Source organism: Lithobates pipiens, unplaced genomic scaffold, assembly GCF_037356315.1.
Source record: "Lithobates pipiens isolate NorthernLeopardFrog02 unplaced genomic scaffold, aLitPip1_a1.2 Scaffold_16, whole genome shotgun sequence".
In the NCBI taxonomy this organism is placed as follows: domain Eukaryota; kingdom Metazoa; phylum Chordata; class Amphibia; order Anura; family Ranidae; genus Lithobates; species Lithobates pipiens.
The window spans coordinates 111,720,048-111,743,170 of NW_027507748.1; the positions used below are offsets into that span (position 1 = coordinate 111,720,048).

Here is a 23,123-nt window from a genome sequence, read left to right on the forward strand (position 1 = left end):
GTATGTAGCAAAGAAAGAAAGAAAGAAATTAAAAACCAGGAGTAAGTGGAGTGCTCACATTTAGTATCTGGAATAACATCACATCATTCCTCTAAAAGGTCATAAAACAGCACCCTTATCTCATGGGATAGTAAGGTGGAGTAATCCTGATGCGTTATGAGGATTTTTCCTCTTACTGACAGCCTTATGGAACCAAATCCGGTGTTCATATTTATATGTAGTGGACTGGATAGATGGTATAGCCTTGGGGGATTAGTCCTCCTTCGCTGATGGAATAGGTTTTACTCATCACAGCACAGCAATAAATGGTGATAATATGCACATTCACCAGATCCTGACCCATTTATTGAGCATCCAGGTGTGGGCTGAACTGAAGATGTAGTGCCTTTGGGTTCCCTGGGTGGATGTTGCATGTAGCGCACATGGATGTTAAAGTGGTAAGGTTCCCGGAGATCCGAGTACCACAGACAATGTGCATGTGCACAGTGTGCAGCCTTTAGCCCAAAGCTATACCATCCATCCTGTCCATTACATATAAGTATGCAGACCAGACTTGGTTCCATAAGGCTCAGAGGAAGAGGAAAAACCCTTGAAACACATCAACCGATTACTCCACCTTACTATCCCATGAGCTATGGTTACTGTTTTATGACCCTTTAGAGGAAAAATGATACCAAATGTGAGTACTTCACTTACTTCTGCTTTTTAATAAAAAATTTTACCAAGGATAATGCACTAGGCTGTGCGCCTTTTTTTTTTCTTTCCTTGCTACCTTGCTATAGTTCTTTGGACTCCCCCTAGTTGGCTAAGGCAGCGGGGCATGCAGAATCCATCCATTAGCACCATAACGGAAATACATTTTTACGTAGGCCCTCCACACAGCGCAGGAGAAATGTTTCTGTTGATGTCGGTGTATGTGTGTCAGTGTCTATAATTATTTGCCTTATCCCCATATGGTATGTTGTGTTCTTTAAGATGCACGTCCAAGAATCTTTTAAAAATATCAATACTCCCCACTGATACCACCAATTGTGGAAGAGAGTTCCGCATCCTTATCCCCGGCAGTGAAAAACCCCCTGCACAGCTTAAAGTTAAACCGCTTCTCCTCCAGGATTATAGTTTTATCTCTAGAGTATATCCCCTTTTTTATGCATGCTAATATTCTGCCGGCTTTGGTAGCTATAGCTTGACATTGCATGCTATTGCTCAGTCTATCTTCTACTAGGACCCCCAGATCTTTCTCCATCATTGATTCCCCCAGAGGTTCTCCCCCTAGTGAGTAGTTTGCATTTGTGTTTTTAGAACATAAATGCAAACTACTCACTAGGGGGAGAACCCCTACTCACTAGGAGAAGATTCTTCTCTCCTACAAAATTACTGATGTTATGCTGCACCATTCTATTTCAGCCAGCAGAGGGAGAGCTAAAGCCAAGCAAACCTGTAGACTTCTAAGCAGAGCTCTAAGAATCGTGGGAATTGCAGTTTGAGATGGCAGCCATATAATGGAACAAATAGACTTCTTACATTACAGAAGCACTGTGCAGTAGGAGGAGTGGAGTGAATTATTTTTTTATTAAACTGCATGATAAAGTTCTTCCTCTTGGCACCAAGGGAGTGAGCGAAGGAACACCTTTGTCTGGATATTCACCTGCCAGGAGGAGACCATACCAGTGAAGATCCGAGACTAGGAATGAGGATACCAAGGGGGCAGTGCAGCACTGTCAACATCACAGCACCTGCACTGCTGCTGCAGGTAGACTGGAGTGTCCATTCACCCTATGCTTTCCAGCATTAATTACAGAAGGCTTTTGGGGAGAGCCCGAGGGGGCCCTCCTTCCACACGAGAGGTTACTGCAGCATCCTGGGGACTGGTGAGAGGGCTATTTGCCCTTTTCTAATACTGCTAGCAGGGATTGAGCCACTGAGAAGAGGACACCAAGTGTACCCAATCCATAATGCATCCATACTATACTCTAAAGCGCACTTATTACAAACCTTGACTGCACCTATACAACATTTACCACACCTGAACCACATCTACCTTGCACATGTGCTGTGACTATACAATACCTATACTGTACTATAACTGTCATTAATTGCACCAATGCTCTTAAAAGGCCCCAACGATAGCTGGCAGCAGAACATTTCATATGACTACTCACCTGTAATATAAATTCTAAAGGCCCCCTTTGTTCCCCTGCCCCCTCCACTACCACCAAAAATATAGCATGAAGTCCCCCCCCCCAAAAAAAAAACAAATCAATCCCAGAACCGGAGAGCCTGGTATGGATTGAGGGGAATCCCCAAGCCATTTTTTTTTTAATGATTGGCTCTTATGTTTACACAAGCATACCCCTCCATGTAGAGGGCATGTGGCTTGGTATGGTGCAGAAGGTAAGGGAATAGTAAGCTCATCCCTTTCCTTTTCCTGGCATGCCAGGCTGTGTGCTCAGAAAAGGCTCTGGTATGGATTTTGGGGGGACCTCGTGCCATTTTTTGGGGGGCTCTGATGTGGGGCCCCCCTTAAAGTCCATACCAGACTGGAAGGGCCTTGTATGGAGTGTGGGGGGACCACCCACAGCGGTTTTTATTATTTTTGAGGGCTCCTCTAGTTACTTTCTGCTGTCAGTCAGGAATCCCCAGCTGACAGCAGGGATGAGTCACTGGTTGTTAGGATGACGAAGGGAGCTATTTCCTTACTAACCTACACAAATCCTGCAAAGATGCATGAACATTAATTTGACAGGTGTCAATTGGGCCCAAATCATGCAGCAACCACAATAAAATAGCATTTACACCTTTTCCAAAAATGTACCTTGCTGGACTGCATTGATGTGAAAGGAAAACATGGAGAATAATGTGATTTCCATTGTACTGGGATTCTGTGTGACATAAGTTGTATCTGAAGTCGCACTAGTGTGAATCAGTCCTAAAAGTGCAGTCATTTGTATATAGTAATACCTGAAATTGTAGCCAGAGGAGACAGATTTCTCTGAGAATTTATTATCCAGCCGCGTGAAAGAGTAGCGTGGGTGACACTCAGAAGTATCCTTGTCCAGGTTACAATCCCATTCTATCTGAATTCCAATAACACCACCCTGACACAAGATATTTACAATGTTATCAGTTTTCTAACAACTTGTGTATATATATTCTACAATACAATTACAATAATTTGGAAATAAAATAAGACAATTAATAAAAGAGATGTCATGAAAAGAAAATGTTAGCACAAAGATGTACATTTCCAATGACCACAAGAGGGAAAAGAAATCCTATGGCTAATGGCACTCACTGTACAGATTGTTGTAAAAATTTTTGTTTAATAATAAACATGTCATACTTACCTCCACTGTAAAATTCGTTTTCCACAGTGTGGCCCTGATCCTCCTCTTCTGGGGTCCCTCGGTGGCGCTATCAGCTCCTCCCCACATCGAGAAACTACCTAGGAGAAGCGCTCTCCTTGGGGGTTACCATGCGAGTTCAGTCCCGAGTGCGGCTTTTGCATCCATAGACACAGTGAATCCTTAGTTAGGATGGCAGTGCCTGCCGCTGATCCGATGGACGGATTGGCCTCGGGGCGGCCGACATCGCGGGCTCGCTGAATAGGTAAGTGTCCTTCTTAAAAGTCAGTAGCTACAGTGTTTGTAGCTGCTGACTTTTTTTTTTTAAATGCCCGGAACGCCCCTTTAAATCTGTAATTTATACAGCATTTATTTATTTATCACAGCTAATTACACAGTGGCAACAAGTTATGCAGTGCTTTTACATACTGTAAATTCACAGTTTCTGCCCTCAAATAGCTTACAATCTAATGTTTCATTCTTACATAAATATACATACACATTATACATACACAAACCACGGTCAATTTAGACAAGAGCCAATTAACCTGCCAGCATGCCTTTGGACTTTAACCTCTTGGTGCCGGCCGCACGCATATATACGGGCACTCAGCAGGTGGGCCTTAACGCATATATTGCCCTGTTAAAACAACCTACTGTGCTGAGAGCATACTCCCTGCATGGTAGCCATAGGGGATTGGTAAGCTCCCGATGCATACTTGCAATTGGGAGCTTTCCGATCATGTGACACTGTGACAGCCAATCACAGTGGTCACATGACCTGAATGCCCGCCTCCGCCTCCTGGCGTTTAGAACACTTAAAGAGCCAGGAGGCAAATGGCAGAAAAGGGTGAAATGGAAATTGGAGTACCTGGGGGAATTCCACACAAGCACAGGGAAAACATACAAACTCTATGTACAATATATATGTATATTTATTTTTCTCTACCCTATAATGTTCAGCTGATACATTGATATGCACCTGTACCTTGGAATTTGTAAGAGAACCTTGAACAAACTACATTCTGGAAATTGCAAATAGTACATATATTTTAAAGTGTTCCCAGCAATATCAGGGCTTCAAGTGTATGTAATGGTAATTTACTACCCTTTGGCCTGTTAGCTATACTTTTAAAAGTGTTTTTTCTTAAATGTGTTCAATACATGTAAAAAATACTTTTTGATTCTGAAATCTAGTGAGCTTGCAAGTTCCTGTGCTGTTTGTCACTACTGCACTTATATAAGTTAACATTATTCCCAGTTTAGTTCTGTTGACTAGAGAACACCTGTCCCCTATGTTCTAGGAATTAGGAAAGACAGAGGTGTTATGTAGTTTTGATCTCCCTCTATGCCATAAAATGTCAACACTGCTTATCCACAAATTTAGTACAGTGGGGGTTTATTTACTAAACTGGAGAGGGCAAAATCTGGTGCAGTTGTGCTTGGTAGCCAATCAGCTTCTAACTTCACCTTGTTCAATCAAGCTTTGATTAAAAAAAAACCTGGAAGCTGACTGGTTTCTATGCAGACCTGCAACAGATTTTGCACTCCCCAGATTTAGTAAATCAACCACAATGACTCAGTGTTGTCACGCTAGGACAGGAAATTATGTTACTGGGAGGTGCACCAGGTGAAAATAAAGTAAAAAGTCTGAAAAGAGATAACTAATGCAGTCACCACATCTGGTAAGTTACGGGGACTGGAAAGCTACAATAAATTCAATTTTTATTATTGATTTTAATGAAAAAGTATAAACAAGAAGGTTATAGTGAGGAGGCACTGAAGGAACCAAGAAGCTGAACCAAGGAAGCCCTCTTATGGTAGCACCCTCTCAGCATTTCCTTCTGGGTTATACTTTTTTTTTGGTCCTCAAACTTTACTCTGTTGAAGCCATGGTTTGCATGCACTGCACTGGGGATGGCCAACAAACCTTGCTTGTTTTAGGTCTGTCTGGCAGAATATTAAATATATGGAGTGGAATCTGTTCAAGCAGATCCACCTGCTCAGCAGGGGATCACTCCTTTGCTCCTTTGATCTCCGCTGAGCAGGCGGATGACAGGTCCGTGCTCTACTATGCAGAGCGGACCTGGACACAGCCTTCTGTTCTCCTGTGGAGCCATCAGATGGAAACGGACTGCAGTCTGTTTGCATCCGATTTGTCATATGATCCACCAGAGGGATGGGGCTTCTTTTTTTAGCAGACCGGATCGGATGCCGGTGGGTGACAGCGGACACATGTCCGCGTTGACATAAGCTGCCCCATAGAGAACAATGGGTAGTCCATTTTTCACACAGACCCGATCAGTCCGCTGGTGTGAAAGGAGCCTAATGTGATGCTGTATGGCGGTGCAATTACAGACTTTTTGAATGTAAAAAATGCAATATTTACACTACCCTGACAACTCTCATAGTACAGGAAGGCAGCGGTAAGGAAGTTTATTTAAAAAGTTGTTGGGTATCCATGGATACATTGGAAAAGCTAGTTGTCTTAAAAGTAAAATTATTAATTAATTCTATTTGTGAAATAAAACTGTTGTAAGTATGAAAATGTCTGATCCATTTTTCTATTTATAGGATTACATGTGATTTACCTCCAGTGCTATATCCTGAAAGTCATTTCCAGACCAAGAGACAATTTTCCCTAGGTGGAAGATGGGGCAATAATGATCCTCTTTACTGTGTCGACATGTCTTCAGGAAGGAGCCATCCTTTGTATCACGAACATTCGTTCTGTGAAATATAACAATTCCAATACATCACATCACTGTATTTCACTAGGAATATTACTTTATTTTTCCTGAAATATGAAATACATGGAGAAACAAAATAATACAACTCCACCTTTTGACTAATGGGATGCTATATGGCAGTACAGTAAAATTGTCATGTTTATTAATAGTATTTATGCTCACTCAAGTTCCATTAAGTTTTTAAATGCATATAAATTATTAAAAGTTGTCTCCAGGTAGAAAATAAACACTTATTTTCAAGCAATTACAATGATGGCTTTCTACTGGAATTTTTATTTTTTATTTTTTGCTGTCTTTTGCTGTCAGTGTCCTCAAAAACCTGCTTCAAAAGGAAACTTGCCATGAGAGAAATATACAGTTCATAGGACTTCATTTAAAATGAAAAGAGCAGGGAGAAATCAGCATGAAGGCAAATGGTGTGTTTGCAATGGAGGCTCACATGAGCTTCATTATACATGCACCCAGCAGTCATGGTTCCGATCATGTTACACATGCATTGTTGTTTGTTTGCCTTTAAATACTGTGCATCCAGAAAGTATTCACAGCACTTCACCTTTTACACATGTGGTTATGTTATAGCCTTATTCCAAATTAGATTAAATTAATAATTTTCCTAAAATGTCTATAAACAATACCCCATAATGCCAATGTGAAAGAAGTTTGTTTGAAATCTTTGCAAATGTATGTACATAAGTATTCACAGCCTTTGCCATGACACTCAAAATTATGCTCAGGTGCATCCTGTTTCCACTGATCATCCTTAAGAGCCGGTTCACACTGAGGCAGCACGACTTGCAGCGCAACTGCCTCAGGTGACCTGCACACGACAGCAGTGGCGACTTGCAAAATGACTTCTGTATAGAAGTCAATGCAAGTCGCCTCAAGTCGACCCCAAAGTAGTACAGGAACCTTTTTCTAAGTTGGAGCAACTTGAGTCGCTCCTATTAGAATGGTTCCATTGTATAGAATGGAATGCGACTTGTTAGGCGGCTAAGTCACCTGACATGTCGTCCCAGTTTGAACCGAGTCTGAGATGTTTCTACAACTTGATTGGAGTCCACCTGTAGTAAACCCAGTTGATTGGACATGATTTGGAAAGGCACAAACCTGTCTATATAAGGTCCCACAGTTAACAGTGCAAGGCAGAGCACAAACCAAGTCATGAAGTCCAAGGAATTGTCTGTAGACCTCCAAGACAGGATTGTAGAGATCTGGGGAAGGGTACAGAAAAAATTATGCAGTATTGAAGGTCCCAATGAGCAGAGTGGCCTCCATAATCCATAAATGAAAGAAGTTTGGAACCACCAGGACTCTTCCTAGAGCGGGCCGCCCAGCCTAACTGAGCAATCAGGGGAGAAGGGCCTTAGTCAGAGAGGTGACCAAGTCACTCCGACAAAGCTCCAAAGCTTCCCTGTAGAGAGAGGAGAACCTTCCAGTAGAACAACCATCTCTGCAACGCTCCACCAATCAGGCCTGTATGGTAGAGTGGCCAGACGGAAGCCACTTCTCAGTAAAAGGGGTGTGAACTCCAGATGACATCACCCAGTTACCCGGCCCCATGCCAATATAAGTAGTGGCTCACCACGTACCTAGCATTGGAGTGGGAGAAAGTGTTGAGTCAACATCGGAGGAAGAACAGAGGGAGAAGACAGTGCAGAGAAGAGACCTGACAGAGGCAGAAGACAGTGGACAGAGGGAGAAGAAACGGAGAGGGCTAGAAGACATCAGCGGCGAAGAACCAGAGAGGGGAGAAGAACCGACAGGCAGAAGACATCAGCAGAGGAGAGAGAAGAAATCGGAAGAGACACCTGAGCTTCCTTAATAGATTACTTTAAAAACCTGTGTAGAAGACAGTGGACAGAGGGAGAAGAAACGGAGAGGGCTAGACGACATCAGCGGCGAAGAACCGGAGAGGGGAGAAGAACCGACAGAGGCAGAAGACATCAGCAGAGGAGAGAGAAGAAATTAGAAGAGACTCCGGAGCTTCCTTAATAGATTACTTTAAAAACCTGTGTACTGTGTTTTATTCTTGACACTTTTTTTTAGGTGAATGGGTAGGAGTACAATGTACCCCATACTCATTCACACAAAATCTGAGGCCCCCTTGTTAAAATGGGCTTCCAGATTGTGATAAGCCCCCCTGCCCGCAGACCCCGACAACCAACGGCCAGGGTTGTGGGGAAGAGGCCCTTGTCCCCATCCGGCTCCTTTTTATGTTAATATTAATGCCATTCTTGATATTATTTGTAATACTACTTTTAATACCAGCAGTATCTTGGTCTCATGTGTGTAGCTGTGTATATATCTGTCATTCCACATAGCACTTGGTGCAGTTAACATTGATGAACACTAGTCTACAGACATGATATTAAACATACTGCCTTTGTTTATGAAATCAATTTTTTTTTTTTTTTTTTTTTAAACTGTATACGTAGGCAGGTCTATGTACCACTATTATTCATTGGTGGGTGTTCCCCTTTGATTGTGGGTCACCTACCAATATAGGCGGGGTCTCTGGATCCCGTTAGGAGGTGACTTTGGGGTGCATGTTGGTGCATATGTGTATATATAGGAGAAGCTGAAGGATGCAATACTGCATGGCTCTGAGGAAGAAGGTAATCCTTCGAAAAGCATCAGCCAGCAGTGACCCCTGTAATCTATCATTCTTATACTCTGGCTTCGGTGATTAGCTGGTATTTTGGCTGCATGTTTTTAGAGTTGTCTGTCATATTACAAATACATGAGACATTTCCACTTCAATGATCATGCAATTCAAAAAGTCCAAAACCCCACATTACATTTCTGCAGAAACCTTCACTTTCATGTAAATAAACAAATTAAACATTAATTAGTCAACTCTAACTGTTTCAATGCAAACCACAATGTAAAAGTTTAATTGCCTTCTAGAAGAACACTTACTTGGAAAAATTAAACTTTGGAAAACGGATGGAATTTTTAATGTAGACTGTGAAGTTCTCTGCTTTTCCTAGAAGTGGTGCTCTACAAATACAAATACAAGAAGAATACAAAGGAAACAGATAAAGCAAATTAAATAGATTCCAATGTGTAATCAAAATAATTGTGTTCAGCACTAATACAGATTTGGTGTTCTAGTGGAAATTCATGGGGCGAAATGTATTAATGTACAAATATTGGTGGGCTGATTTATAAAAGCTGTAAAAAAACAAACTGGAAAAACAAAGGTGCAATTTTGATAACAACCAAACATAGGCTTTGTTTTTCCCCAAAAAATTAAAAGATTCAGTTTTTGTAGTTTTTTTTTACAAATCAGCTCTGGAGACATATATTGTCTAAATAATGGAGGCATGTGTATTTTTACTTGAATTGTGTTGTTCTTTGTGTATTTCTTTCAGATCTGTGTAGTACTCCAGCAAGAAACAACTTGTTTACTTTGCCTCTGTGCAGTAGCTTCCTGTAATAAAGACCAATCACCGTTGCTCGCTCTTCTTGTGTAAGGGTGACTGGTCTTGTAGATGCCTACATACGTTGTTTTTTGCAGGCAGCCTGCAGAGGGTCTCCCCCACTGTACTGCTATCTGCAAGGGGCTGAAAAGCATTCGGTGCATGAAAAAATAATGTATACCCTTTGCGGCTACCAAGGAATAATAAAGTGTTGTTATACCTTATAACAATAACATTTGCAATGCATTTCAACATCCTTAGTACATTTAAAAAAAACACTGCTCAGGTTTTGAATAAGCAGCTGCTTTCTTAAAGCAAAACTTCACCCATTTTGATAAGTTTCTCCTGCTCCAACCCTCCTCCTCCCTCCACAAAGACGGAGGTTTTTTTAAAAAACGTTTTTTAACAGCAAACAACTGGGCCCTGCCCCTCAATGCATGTTAGTTGCCTAGGCGAATGATGTGCATTGTGCTTATCCCGTATGTTGGAAGCAGTCCAACCTAGTGGCAGGTCATCGCGAGGCACCACCGGCTGAACCCAGAAGAGCTGGCGGGCAATGTGATGATGTCACGAACAAGATGGCAGTGTGCGTCCAAGAGGTGTCTGTTGACAGAAGGATGTCAGAGGGACAACACTGGGTCCAGTGGCTGGGTGAGAATACAAATTGTGTTTACAGCACCACTTGGTAAGCGGGGCGGATAAAAACAGTGGAGGGTGGGTAAGCTGAAGGTCCTCTTTAAGGTCATACCTGTGTAGCACCCCCCCAACCTCCAGAGGCCTGGTGGTGACCCCCAGAGACAGGGAGGGCCGACATTCCTCCTCATGGTGCAGGTTACTAGGCATTGTGGGTGGTGTACAAGGTAGAAAGATGGGCACCAGTCACTTTTATGCTTGAAAAAAGAGAAATTTATTTCTCACAACAGAAAAAATGTGGGAGAGCGGGGCAGGGCAGAGAGCAACTTCAGTCAAATACAACAGCAGACTGGCAGATTCTTTAGACCAAAAAGTAGAAAAAGGTAGACTGCAGTACAGAAAAAGAGCCTTTAACCACTTGCTTACTGGGCACCTAAACACCCTTCCTGCCCAGACCAATTTTCAGCTTTTGGTGCTCTCATACTTTGAATGACAATTACTCAGTCATGCAACACTGTACCCAAATTAATTTTGTGTCCTTTTTTTCCCACAAATAGAGATTTCTTTTGGTGGTATTTGATAACCTCTGGGGTTTTTATTTTTTGCGCTATAAATGAAAAAAGACCGAAAATTTTGAAAAAAAACCAATTTTTCTTTGTTTTTGTGATAAAATGTAGCAAATTATAATTTTTTTTTCATAAATTTTGGCCACAGTTTATACTGCTACATATCTTTGGTAAAAAATAACCCAAATTAGTGGATATTATTTGGTCTTTGTGAAAGTTAGAGAGTCTACAAGCTGTGGTGCGAATCATAAAAAATTGATCACACCTGATGTACTGGTGGCCTATCTCATTTCTTGCGACCAGAACAAGTCAGGAAAGTACAAATACCCCCCAAATGACCCCTTTTTTGAAAGTAGACATTCCAAGGTATTTACTAAGATGCATGGTGAGGTTTTTGATGTTGTCATCTTTTTCCCACAATTCTTTGCAAAATGAAGATTTTTTTTTTTTTTTCTCACAAAATTTTTAATGTAATAGGTTATTTCTCTCACATGGCATGTGTATACCACAAATGACACCCCAAAATACGTTCTGCTACTCCTTCTGAGTATTACGATACCAAATGTGTGAGACTTTTACACAGCCTGGCCACATACAGAGGCCCAATATTGAAATAGCACCATCAGGCGTTCTAGGAGCATAAATTACACATTTCATTTCTCAACCACCTATTACACTTTTGAAGGCCCTGGAGCACCAGGACAATGGAAATGCCCACAAAGTGACCCCATTTTGGAAAGCTAACACCCCAACGTATAATCTATGAGGCATAATGAGTCGTTTGAATGGTTCATTTTTTTCCCAGAAGTTTTGGGAAAATGTGGAAAAAAAATGAAAACGCATTTTTTTTACGCAAAGTTGTCCATTTATAAGATATTTCCAACACATAGCATGTACATAGCAAAAATGACACCCCAAAATACGTTCTACTACTCCTCCTGAGTATAACGATACCAAATGTGTGAGACTTTTACACAGCCTGGCCACATACAGAGGCCCAATATTGAAATAGCACCATCAGGCGTTCTAGGAGCATAAATTACACATCTTATTTCTCAACCACCTATTACAGTTTTGAAGGCCCTGGAGCACCAGGACAATGGAAATGCCCACAAAGTGACCCCATTTTGGAAAGCTAACACCTCAACGTATAATCTATGAGGCATATTGAGTCGTTTGAATGGTTCATTTTTTTTCCTGAAGTTTTGGGAAAATGTGGAAAAAAAATGAAAACGCATTTTTTTTATGCAAAGTTGTCCATTTATAAGATATTTCCAACACATAGCATGTACATAGCAAAAATGACACCCCAAAATACGTTCTACTACTCCTCCTGAGTATAACGATACCAAATGTGTGAGACTTTTACACAGCCTGGCCACATACAGAGGCCCAATATTGAAATAGCACCATCAGGCGTTCTAGGAGCATAAATTACACATCTTATTTCTCAACCACCTATTACAGTTTTGAAGGCCCTGGAGCACCAGGACAATGGAAATGCCCACAAAGTGACCCCATTTTGGAAAGCTAACACCCCAACGTATAATCTATGAGGCATATTGAGTCGTTTGAATGGTTAATTTTTCTTCCAGAAGTTTTGGGAAAATGTGGAAAAAAAATGAAAACGCATTTTTTTTACGCAAAGTTGTCCATTTATAAGATATTTCCAACACATAGCATGTACATAGCAAAAATGACACCCCAAAATACGTTATAATACTCCTCCTGAGTATAACGATACCAAATGTGTGAGACTTTTACACAGCCTGGCCACATACAGAGGCCCAATATTGAAATAGCACCATCAGGCGTTCTAGGAGCATAAATTACACATTTCATTTCTCAACCACCTATTACACTTTTGAAGGCCCTGGAGCACCAGGACAATGGAAATGCCCACAAAGGGACCCCATTTTGGAAAGCTAACACCCCAACATATAATCTATGAGGCATAATGAGTCGTTTGAATGGTTCATTTTTTTTCCAGAAGTTTTGGGAAAATATGGAAAAAAAATGAAAACGCATTTTTTTTACGCAAAGTTGTCCATTTATAAGATATTTCCAACACATAGCATGTACATAGCAAAAATGACACCCCAAAATACGTTCTACTACTCCTCCTGAGTATAACGATACCAAATGTGTGAGACTTTTACACAGCTTGGCCACATACAGAGGCCCAACATGCAAGGAACACCATCAGGTGTTCCAGGGACACATAGCATGCACATACCAAGAATTACACCCCAAAATACATTCTGCTGAGAAAAGAGTAAACAAAAGATTACCTGTGGTTTTAGCAGCGCAGTTGTCCACAGGATGATAGCACTGGTCCAGGCAGCAGGCAGGGACTTGGTCAGCAAAAGTGAACACAATTTTCCAGGCAACAGGCAGGTATACTGTCCATAGTCAATATTGGCAGCAGGCAGGGATACTGTCCATATACAGTCCAAGGTCAGTGCAGGCAGAGATCGCCAGCATTGCCAAAATATTGGTCCTGGTAGTAGGCAGGAACATGGTCCATCCATGTGGTGTGGTCAGTTCATGCGACAGGCAGAGGCATGATGGTATAGGTCCTACAGGCAGCAGGCAGAAGTAGGGCCTTGTTCAGGACAGAATGGGGATAGGGGTAGAGGCTTCTCCCACCCAAATCTCTTTGAAGCCTCCGAGTCTCCAGACCCTAATCTAGGAATGAGAAAACAAAGGAAATTGTCTTCTTCATCCAAAAAAACTATTCTGGAGCCCTTTACATATGTGAGACCCCTGTTATGAATCCCACTAGTCCACTGAGAGGGTACAAGATCAGTCCAAGAGGCAGGCAAAAGGTATGGTCAAACAGTCCAGGGTCAGTTCCAGATCAGGCAGAGGTATGTACTGAATCAGTAGGCAGAAGCGTGGTCGAATAACAGTCCAGGGTCAGTTCCAGATCAGGCAGAGGCATAAACAGAATCAGTAGGCAGAAGCGTGGTCGAATAACAAGCCAGGGTCAGTTACAGATCAGGCAGAGGTATGTACAAAATCAGTAGGCAGAAGCGTGGTCGAATAACAAGCCAGGGTCAGTTACAGAGCAAGCAGAGGCATAAGGGGTTTGAAGGTAAATGGCAGGAAGTGAGGGTTATGGTTACCATACTTCACTAATAATTCACTGAAGTATGGTAACGGCGGAAACAGTCACCTATGCAGAGGCCTGGTTGGGAAGGGCATTGGGCACAATGATAAGTGGTGTCTCTTCTCAATCCTCGTTTGCTGCACACCCGACATTTTTTCTGATGTCTTCGGCCTGTTGGTCTGGGAGGGATTTTATCAGGAAAGTGGCGTTCAGAGAGTCTGCTAATTACATCGGATCGAATGTTTTGTGGTGGGCCGTTGGGGTATATAAGGGCAGTGGTGATTTCCTCCTGGTAGCCAAGGAAGGGTATGGGTCTTTCTGTGGACTTGCGATAAATTACATACGTGTTGTATATGGCCAAATTAAAGAAATAAATTGAAATTTTTTTATACCACTTGTATGTTCTTCTCGTGGCAAGATAGGGTTCGAGCATCTGGTCGTTCAAGTCGACACCCCCCATGAACATGTTGTACTCATGGATACAAGTGGGTTTTTGTATTGGGCCATCCTTCCTGGGGATCTCAACAAAAGTGTTGTTGTGGATCGAAGAAAGCATGTAGACATCCCTTCTGTCCCTCCACTTCACAGCCAAAATTTCCTCGTTCCGTAAACTCGCCGCTTCGCCTTTTCTTAGCCTTTTGTTGACGAGGCTTTGAGGAAAGCCCTTCCGGTTCGTTCTTACGGTGCCACATGCTGGAGTTTGCTTTCTATAGAGGTTGCGGAACAGGGGTAAACTGGTATAAAAATTGTCCACATACAGATGGTAGCCTTTCTCCAGGAGTGGGTTTATGAGTTCCCAAACAACTTTCCCACTCGATCCGATGTATTCGGGGCAATTAGGGGGATGTACAGTGGTGTGAAAAAGTGTTTGCCCCCTTCCTCATTTCCTGTTCCTTTGCATGTTTGTCACACTTAAGTGTTTCGGAACATCAAACCAATTTAAACAATAGTCAAGGACAACACAAGTAAACACAAAATGCAATTTGTAAATGAAGGTGTTTATTATTAAAGGTGAAAAAAAATCCAAACCATCATGGCCCTGTGTGAAAAAGTGATTGCCCCCTAAACCTAACAACTGGTTGGGCCACCCTTAGCAGCAACAACTGCAACCAAGCGTTTGCGATAACGTGCAATGAGGCTTTTACAGCGTCCTGGAGGAATTTTGGCCCACTCATCTTTGCAGAATTGTCCTAATTCAGTTACATTAGAGGGTTTTGGAGCATGAACGGCCTTTTTAAGGTCATACCACAACATCTCAATAGGATTCAGGTCAGGACTTTGGCTAGGCCACTCCAAAGTCTTCATTTTGTTTTTCTTCAGCCATTCGGTGGTGGACTTGCTGGTGTGTTTAGGATCATTGTCCTGCTGCAGAACCCAAGTTCGTTTCATCTTGAGTACACGAACAGATGGTCGGACATTCTGCTTCAGGATCTCTTGGTAGACAGCAGAATTCATAGTTCCTTTTATCACGGCAAGTCTTCCAGGTCCTGAAGCAGCAAAACAGCCCCAGACCATCACACTACCACCACCATATTTTACTGTTGGTATAATGTTCTTTTTATGAAATGCAGTGTTCCTTCTATGCCAGATATACTTGGACACACACCTTCCAAAGAGTTCCACTTTTGTCTCATCGGTCCACAGAATGTTGTCCCAAAAGTCTTGGGCATCATCAAGATGTGTTGTGGAGAAATTGAGACGAGCTTTGATGTTCTTTTTGCTCAGCAGTGGTTTTCTCCTTGGAACTCTGCCATGCAGGCCATTTTTGCCCAGTCTTTTCCTGATGGTGGAGGCATGAACGCTGACCTTAACTGAGGCAAGTGAGGCCTGCAGTTCCTTGGACGTTGTTGTGGGGTCTTTTGTGACCTCTTGGATGAGTCGTCGCTGCGCTCTTGGGGTAATTTTGGGCGGCCGGCCACTCCTGGGAAGGTTCACCACTGTTCCATGTCTTCGCCATTTGTGGATAATGGCTCTCACTGTGGTTCGCTGGATTCCCAAAGCTTTGGAAATGGCTTTATAACCCTTTCCAGACTGATAGATCTCAATTACTTTCTTTCTCAATTGTTCCTGAATTTCTTTGGGTCTCGGCATGATGTGTAGCTTTTAAGGATCTTCTGGTGGACCTTACTGTGTCAAGCAGCTCCTATTTAAGTGATGCCTTGATTGTGAACAGGTGTGGCAATAATCAGGCCTGGGTGTGGCTAGAGAAATTGAACTCAGGTGTGGACAACCACAGTTATAGTATGTTTTAACAAGGGGGGCAATCACTTTTTCACACAGGGCCATGATGGTTTGGATTTTTTTCACCTTTAATAATAAACACCTTCATTTACAAATTGCATTTTGTGTTTACTTGTGTTGTCCTTGACTATTGTTTAAATTGGTTTGATGTTCCGAAACACTTAAGTGTGACAAACATGCAAAGGAACAGGAAATGAGGAAGGGGGCAAACACTTTTTCACACCACTATAGCTGGGTGTCCTTCCCTTCGTATACCATGAAGGAATATGTATACCCTGTGGCTCGGTCACACAATTTATACATCTTCACTCCATAGCGGGCCCTTTTGGAGGGAATAAATTGCTTTAGGCCCAGCCTGCCAGAAAATTTTATCAGGGACTCATCCACACATATGTGTTGGTCTGGGGTAAACAACTGGGGGAAGATCTCAGAAAAATAATTTATTAGCGGCCGAATTTTGTAAAGTTTATCAAAATTTGGGTCATTCCGGGGAAGGCACTGGGTATTGTCGTTAAAGTGTAGGAATCTCATTATCATTAGATATCTGGTCCGGGGCATTATTGAGGAAAAGATGGGCATGAGATAGATTGGGCGGGGTGACCAATATACCGTACACGTATTTCATTTTTATTGTTTAGTCCCATACAAAATGTGAGGCCCAAAACATTTTTAAACTCCTCCACTGTTAGGGCTCTCCACTCGTAGGGACGGGCATAAGAGGACGTTGGGTTGCTTTCAATAAATTTTTGGGCATATAGGTTGGACTGGACCACAATGGATTCAAGCAAGTCCTCTGTAAAAATTAGGTGGAAAAAGACCATCAGGGAAAAATTGTGTGTGTCCACCTGGACTCCTGGGTTGGCAGTGAAAGGGGGAACGTTAGCTTCTCCTGAGTTAGGAGGAAGCCACAAGGGGTTCTGGAGGGAATAGGGAAGGCTGGCATGGGACCTAACCCTTTGGGGCCGAGTTGACACCCCACTGGTACGTGGCCTTTGCCGAGGTACTGTGGTGCCGGTGGATGGCACTGGGTTGCCGGTGGATGGCTTTGCGGTGCTGGTGGATGGTACCGCCTCCTCACCAGTGCGCCTTCGTCTGACGGGCGGACTATCATCTTCCTCCTCTGAGGCTGTCATGGTACCGCTGCTGAGGACAGGCTCGTAGTCCACGTCAGAGTCACAATCTGAATATGAGGAGGAATCCGAAGCGGAAACCTCCCCGTTGCTCTCGTCGGCTGCAAGAATATCATATGCCTCCTCAGCTGAATACAATCTTTGTGACATTTTTATTGGTCACAAATGGCACTGACAGGTGACGCTGATCTGGCAGATGACACTGACAGGTGACGCTGATCTGGCAGATGACACTGACAGGTGACGCTGATGTGGCAGGTGACACTGACAGCACTGATCACAGGTGACACTGACGTGGCAGGTGGCACTGACGACACGTGGCACTGACAACACGTGGCACTGGAGGCAGATGGCACTGGAGGCAGATGGCACTGGAGGCAGATGGGGCTGACAGATGGGGCTGACAGATGTGGCTGGCAGATGTGGCTGGCAGATGTGGCTGGCAGATGTGGCTGACAGATGGCACTGGGGCTGGCACTGGCAGATGGCACTGGCTATTTGCTCTGGCTAATTGCTCTGGCAAATGGGGCTGGCAGATGGCACTGGTGCTGGCAGGTGGCACTGGCACGTGGCACTGACGGCACTGGCACTGACGGCACTGGGGCTGACGGCACTGGGGCTGATGGATGGCACTGGCGCTGGCAGGTGGCACTGGCAGGTGGCACTGGCACTGGCGGCACTGGCACTGGCACTGGCAGCACTGGGGCTGGCGGCACTGGCGCTGGCAGGTGGCACTGGCGCTGGCAGGTGGCACTAGAGCTGGCAGGTGGCACTGGAGCTGGCAGGTGGCACTGGCGGCACTGGCACTGGCGGCACTGGGGCTGGCGGCACTGGGGCTGGCGGCACTGGGGCTGGCAGGTGGCACTGGCGCTGGCAGGTGGCACTGGCGCTGGCAGGTGGCACTGGCACTGGCACTGGCGGCACTGGCGGCACTGGGGCTGACGACACTGGGGCTGACGGCACTGGGGCTGGCAGGTGGCACTGGCACTGGCAGGTGGCACTGGCGCTGGCAGGTGGCACTGGCACTACTGGCAGATGGCACTACTGGCAGATGGCACTGGGCTGACAGATGGCACTGGCACTGGGGCTGACAGATGGCACTGGGGCTGACAGTTGGCACTGGGGCTGACAGATGTTAGTCACAGTATTCAATATACAGTATGTCACTCACAGATCCTCTCTCTCCTCACACGCTGTCTCTGTGTGAGGAGGGAGAGACACGGCAATGGGAGATGATCTCATATGTTTACATTTGAGATCATCTCCCATTGGCAGCTGCGATCGCGCTGTGAACGGCCGCTTTGATTGGCCGTTCACGGCGATCTGTGTTTGCCTGTCTCCGGGAGACACGGCGAATACAAAACAAGCAAACAAAAGGACGTCCAGGGACGACCGCCCGGACGAACCCGCCTGCTCTACGGCCGTCATTCGGCTATAGGGCGGGCGGGAGGTGGTTAACCACTTCAGGACCGCCGTATTGCCATTGTACGTCAGCACAATGGCACAGGCAGGCACAATCACGTACATTTACGTGATTGCCTTCCAGCAGGTGGGGGGTCCGATCGGACCCCCTCCCGCTGTTTACGGCGGTCCGATTCGGTCCAGGAGCGCTCCGTGATGAGGGGATGGCCGTTGGTTTTCGGCCACCCCCTCTGGATCGCTCCTGGCCAATGAGAAGCTTCCTCCCCTGTGTATTGTTTACACAGGAAGGAGGAAGTGATGTCATTCTCCTCGGGGCGGTCTTTTTGACCGGACTACGAGGAGAAGACTAATAGTAAGTGTGCACCAACACTACACTGACATGTAGGTACACACAGGCACACAAACCCCCCCCCCGATCCCCCCCGCCCCCCCTCCCCCCCAGTCACAGTGTCACTGATTGCATTGATCATTTCTTTACTGATCAATGCATTCAGTGTCAGTTGTGACAGTAAAAACTGTCAGGACAGTTAGTGTTAGGTCCAGGGTAGCCCCCTATCACCCCCCAATAAAGATTTAACCCCCTGATTGCCCCTAGAGTTAACCCTTTCACCCCCTTTTGCCAGTGTCACTAAGCGATCATTTTTCAGATCGCTGCATGTGTCGCTAGGTAGCTAGTTATTTTTTTAGGTTCACCGCCAGGTTTTTATATCGCTAGGTACCCCGATATACTACCAAATAATGGTTTTAACCCCCTGATTGCCGCTAGTTAACCCTTTCACCCCCTTTTGCCAGTGTCACTAAGCGATCGTTTTTCTGATCGCTGCATTAGTGTCGCTACAGTCGCTAGGTAGCTAGTTATTTTTTTAGGTTCACCGCCAGGTTTTTATAGCGCTAGGTACCCCGATATACTACCCAATAATGGTTTTAACCCCCTGATTGCCGCTAGTTAACCCTTTCACCCCCTTTTGCCAGTGTCACTAAGCGATCATTTTTCTGATCGCTGCATGTGTCGCTAGGTAGCTAGTTATTTTTTTAGGTTCACCGCCAGGTTTTTATATCGCTAGGTACCCCGATATACTACCCAATAATGGTTTTAACCCCCTGATTGCCGCTAGTTAACCCTTTCACCCCCTTTTGCCAGTGTCACTAAGCGATCGTTTTTCTGATCGCTGCATTAGTGTCGCTACAGTCGCTAGGTAGCTAGTTATTTTTTTAGGTTCACCGCCAGGTTTTTATAGCGCTAGGTACCCCGATATACTACCCAATAATGGTTTTAACCCCCTGATTGCTGCTAGTTAACCCTTTCACCCCCTTTCACCAACGATCACAGTATAAGTGTCACTGGTGACGCTGGTTAGCCAGTTAGTTATTTAGGTTCCCCGTCAGGTTTTTATATAGCGCCAGGGACCCCCATATACTACCTAATAAAAATTTGAACCCCCTGATTGCCCCTAGTTAACCCTTTCACCACTGATCACCGTATAAGTGTTACGGGTGACTCTGGTTAGTTTGTTTTTTATAGCATTTTATATTCAAATCCAGAAGGCAGTGCTTGGTTTTCGGGGTCCCGTACGTGGCTAGGCTCCCAAAAAGTCCCCCACATGTGGTATCCCCGTACTCGGGAGAAGCAGCAGAATTTATTTTGGGGTGTAATTTGACTTCTGCCCATAGCATGTGTGAGCAATATATCATTTAGTGACAACTTTGTGCAAAAAAAAAAAAGTTTGTAATATTCCCGCAACTTTTGGCAAAATATAAAATATTCCATGGACTCAACATGCCTCTCAGTAAATAGCTTGGGGTGTCTACTTTCCAAAATGGGGTCATTTGGGGGGGTTTTGTGCTATTTTGGCATTTTATGGCCTTCGAAACTGTGATAGGTAGTGAGGAGTTAAATCAAAAATTTGCACCCTTAGAAATCCTGAAGGTGGTGATTGGTTTTCGGGGTGCCGTGCGCGACTAGACTCCCAAAAAGTCCCACACATGTGGTATCCCCATACTCGGGAGAAGTAGCGGAATATATTTTGGGGTGCAATTCCACATATAACCATGGCATGTGTGAGCAATATATCATTTAGTGACAACTTTTTGTAAAAAAAATTTTTTTTTTTTTTTTTGTCATTATTCAATCCCTTAGGACAAAAAAAATAAATATTCAATGGGCTCAACATACCCATCAGCAATTTTCTTGGGGTGTCTACTTTCCAAAATGGGGTCATTTGGGGGGGATTTGTACTGCCCTGCCATTTTAGCACCTCAAGAAATGAGATCGGTAGTCATAAATTAAAAGCTGTGTAAATTCCAGAAAATGTACTCTAGTTTGTAGACGCTATAACTTTTGCGCAAACCAAAAAATATACGCTTATTGACATTTTTTTTACTAAAGACATGTGGCTGAATAAATTTTGCCCTCAATGTATGACTAAAATTTAGTTTATTCGATTTTTCTTATAACAAAAAGAAGAAAATATCTTTTTTTTTCAAAATTTTCGCTCTTTTTCCATTTATATCGCAAAAAAAAAAAATCGCAGAGGCAATCAAATACCATCAAAAGAAAGCTCTATTTGTGGGAAGAAAAGGACGCAAATTTCGTTTGGATGCAATATTGCATGACCGCGCAATTACCAGTTAAAGCAGCGCAGTGCGAAATTGCAAAAAGACCTCTGGTCCTTAAGGTGTTTATTGGTCCGGAGCTGAAGTGGTTAACCTGGAACCAGCAATCTGTACTGTGTAGCATAAGCTGTCTCCTATAGCAACAAACTAAAGTCACAGCTTCATACGAAATTCTCTTGGAGTTCTCTCCTGAAGTTTTCCCAGCCACTTCATAGTCCCCTGCTCATGAAGAGTAGGGATGCACTGATACCATTTTTTTACGGGTACGAGTACCAATACTTTTTTTTTAGTATTTGCTGATACCAGTTACCGATAACTACAGCAATGTTTTATTTTCACTTCAGCTGTCAGCTATGGTACAAAGCATTGAAAAGTTATTTACAAATGAAATAAATAGATTTTTGTTTTCAATTTTGCGTTTTTTCAATGTGAAATGTGTAAATATATGTTAATATATATATGTGCAAAAATTTTCACTAACAAAGCAAATAAAAAAAGTTTTAATTGTTTATCGTTTATAAAATAGATGTGAACAAAAAAAAACAAAAAAAAACAGGAAAATAATAATTAAATGGAGGAGAGTAGGGAGTTAATTAAGGCTGATTAGAGTAAATTAAGGTTTAATAAGGGGTTAAACAGAGGAACATTTGTGCATCCCTTTGATCTGCAGATGAAGAAACAGAAAGATACAAAAAGAAACAATGTTTATTTTTATTTTTGTGTTTCAGGCTGAGCAATGTTATTAACCTCCCTGGCGGTACGATTATTTCGGATTTTAGGTGCTAAAAGCGGTACAATTATTTTGCATGAAAATTTGGCGTTTTATATTGTAGTCCTGTAATTCTTAGCAATAACTGTCCATCCAAATCTGTCCAAACTAGAGTCTAGCAGACATCCCGGGTATGATAAAGTTTGAAAAATGAAATCATAAATTATAATATAATAAATAATTATAAATAATTGTACCAAATAATAATATAACAGTAATAAAAATTATTCAATAATGTAATCAAAACAAAAACACTGAAATTTGCTCAGTTGCAGAATTGTCACTGTCATTACTTTTCAGTATTTGATGACGGATCTCCCCACAAATCGCTATCCCTCAATTCTGCGAGTGATTCTAATTTATTATCGCTGTTTTCTTCCTAAAATCATTTTTGATGAAAAGGGACAGTTTTGGTTGCTATGGACAATCTCCAGTTTCCTGGCATAAAGAACAGTTTTTATATTATAAAACTGCATGCAGGACACTGGGCAGATCACTAGGGACAAAGGGGATGTGAAATTATTACATACAGCAATGTAATCTGTAAGATTACATTATACTGTATGTATAATGAGTGTTTAACTTTTTGAATTTGGCGCGGAGCTCCGTCCCCGTGCGTCGCAGCGCTCGCAGGGAACAGAGATCGGCGATGTGATGAATCGAGTGGAGGACGAGCCGCTCATACAGCGGGGGGACATTGCTGGATCCAAGGGAGAATGTAAGTAAGCGTCCTCCTGGATCCAGCGATGCGGTCCCGAATCTGGCTCAGGGTTACAGCTTTTGGTATAAAAATTCCACCCCGAGCCTGACTCAGGAATACCGTCAGGGGGGTTAATAAACATTGCCAGCTGCTTTTTTTTTCAGAGCTCCAATTACCGGACTTCTTTAACACTTTAGCTGTCAACAGGGAAGACCCACTGACAGCTCAAAGAGCCGAGCCAGAAAGTATCCGGTATCGGTGCATTTGCATGAGTACCGATACTTGTGCAAATACTCGGTATCTGTAACGATAACGATACCGATACCGATACTAGTATTGGTGCAACCTAATGAAGAGTCACCTCTGGTACTTTATCAGAACTCCATACCTCTCAGCATTGCCTCCAGGTAGTGAGCAGGCT

General features: G+C 43.4%; 1 protein-coding gene across 3 annotated transcripts in view; it reads right to left on the minus strand.

The window, feature by feature from the left end:
* P2RX5 (purinergic receptor P2X 5) overlaps window positions 1-23,123 on the minus strand; it is a 139,782-nt gene that overhangs the window by 21,989 nt on the left and 94,670 nt on the right. For all 3 annotated transcript variants that reach the window (XR_013274390.1, XM_077480272.1, XM_077480273.1), the window contains exons 6-8: window positions 9,014-9,094; window positions 5,936-6,074; window positions 2,962-3,098 (exon numbers count right to left, since the gene is read on the minus strand). Coding sequence is in view for 2 of the 3 variants with exons in the window: in XM_077480272.1 (XP_077336398.1) it covers window positions 2,962-3,098; window positions 5,936-6,074; window positions 9,014-9,094 (357 nt within the window). In the remaining variant the exon portion in view is untranslated. The remainder of the gene's footprint in view (window positions 1-2,961; window positions 3,099-5,935; window positions 6,075-9,013; window positions 9,095-23,123) is intronic.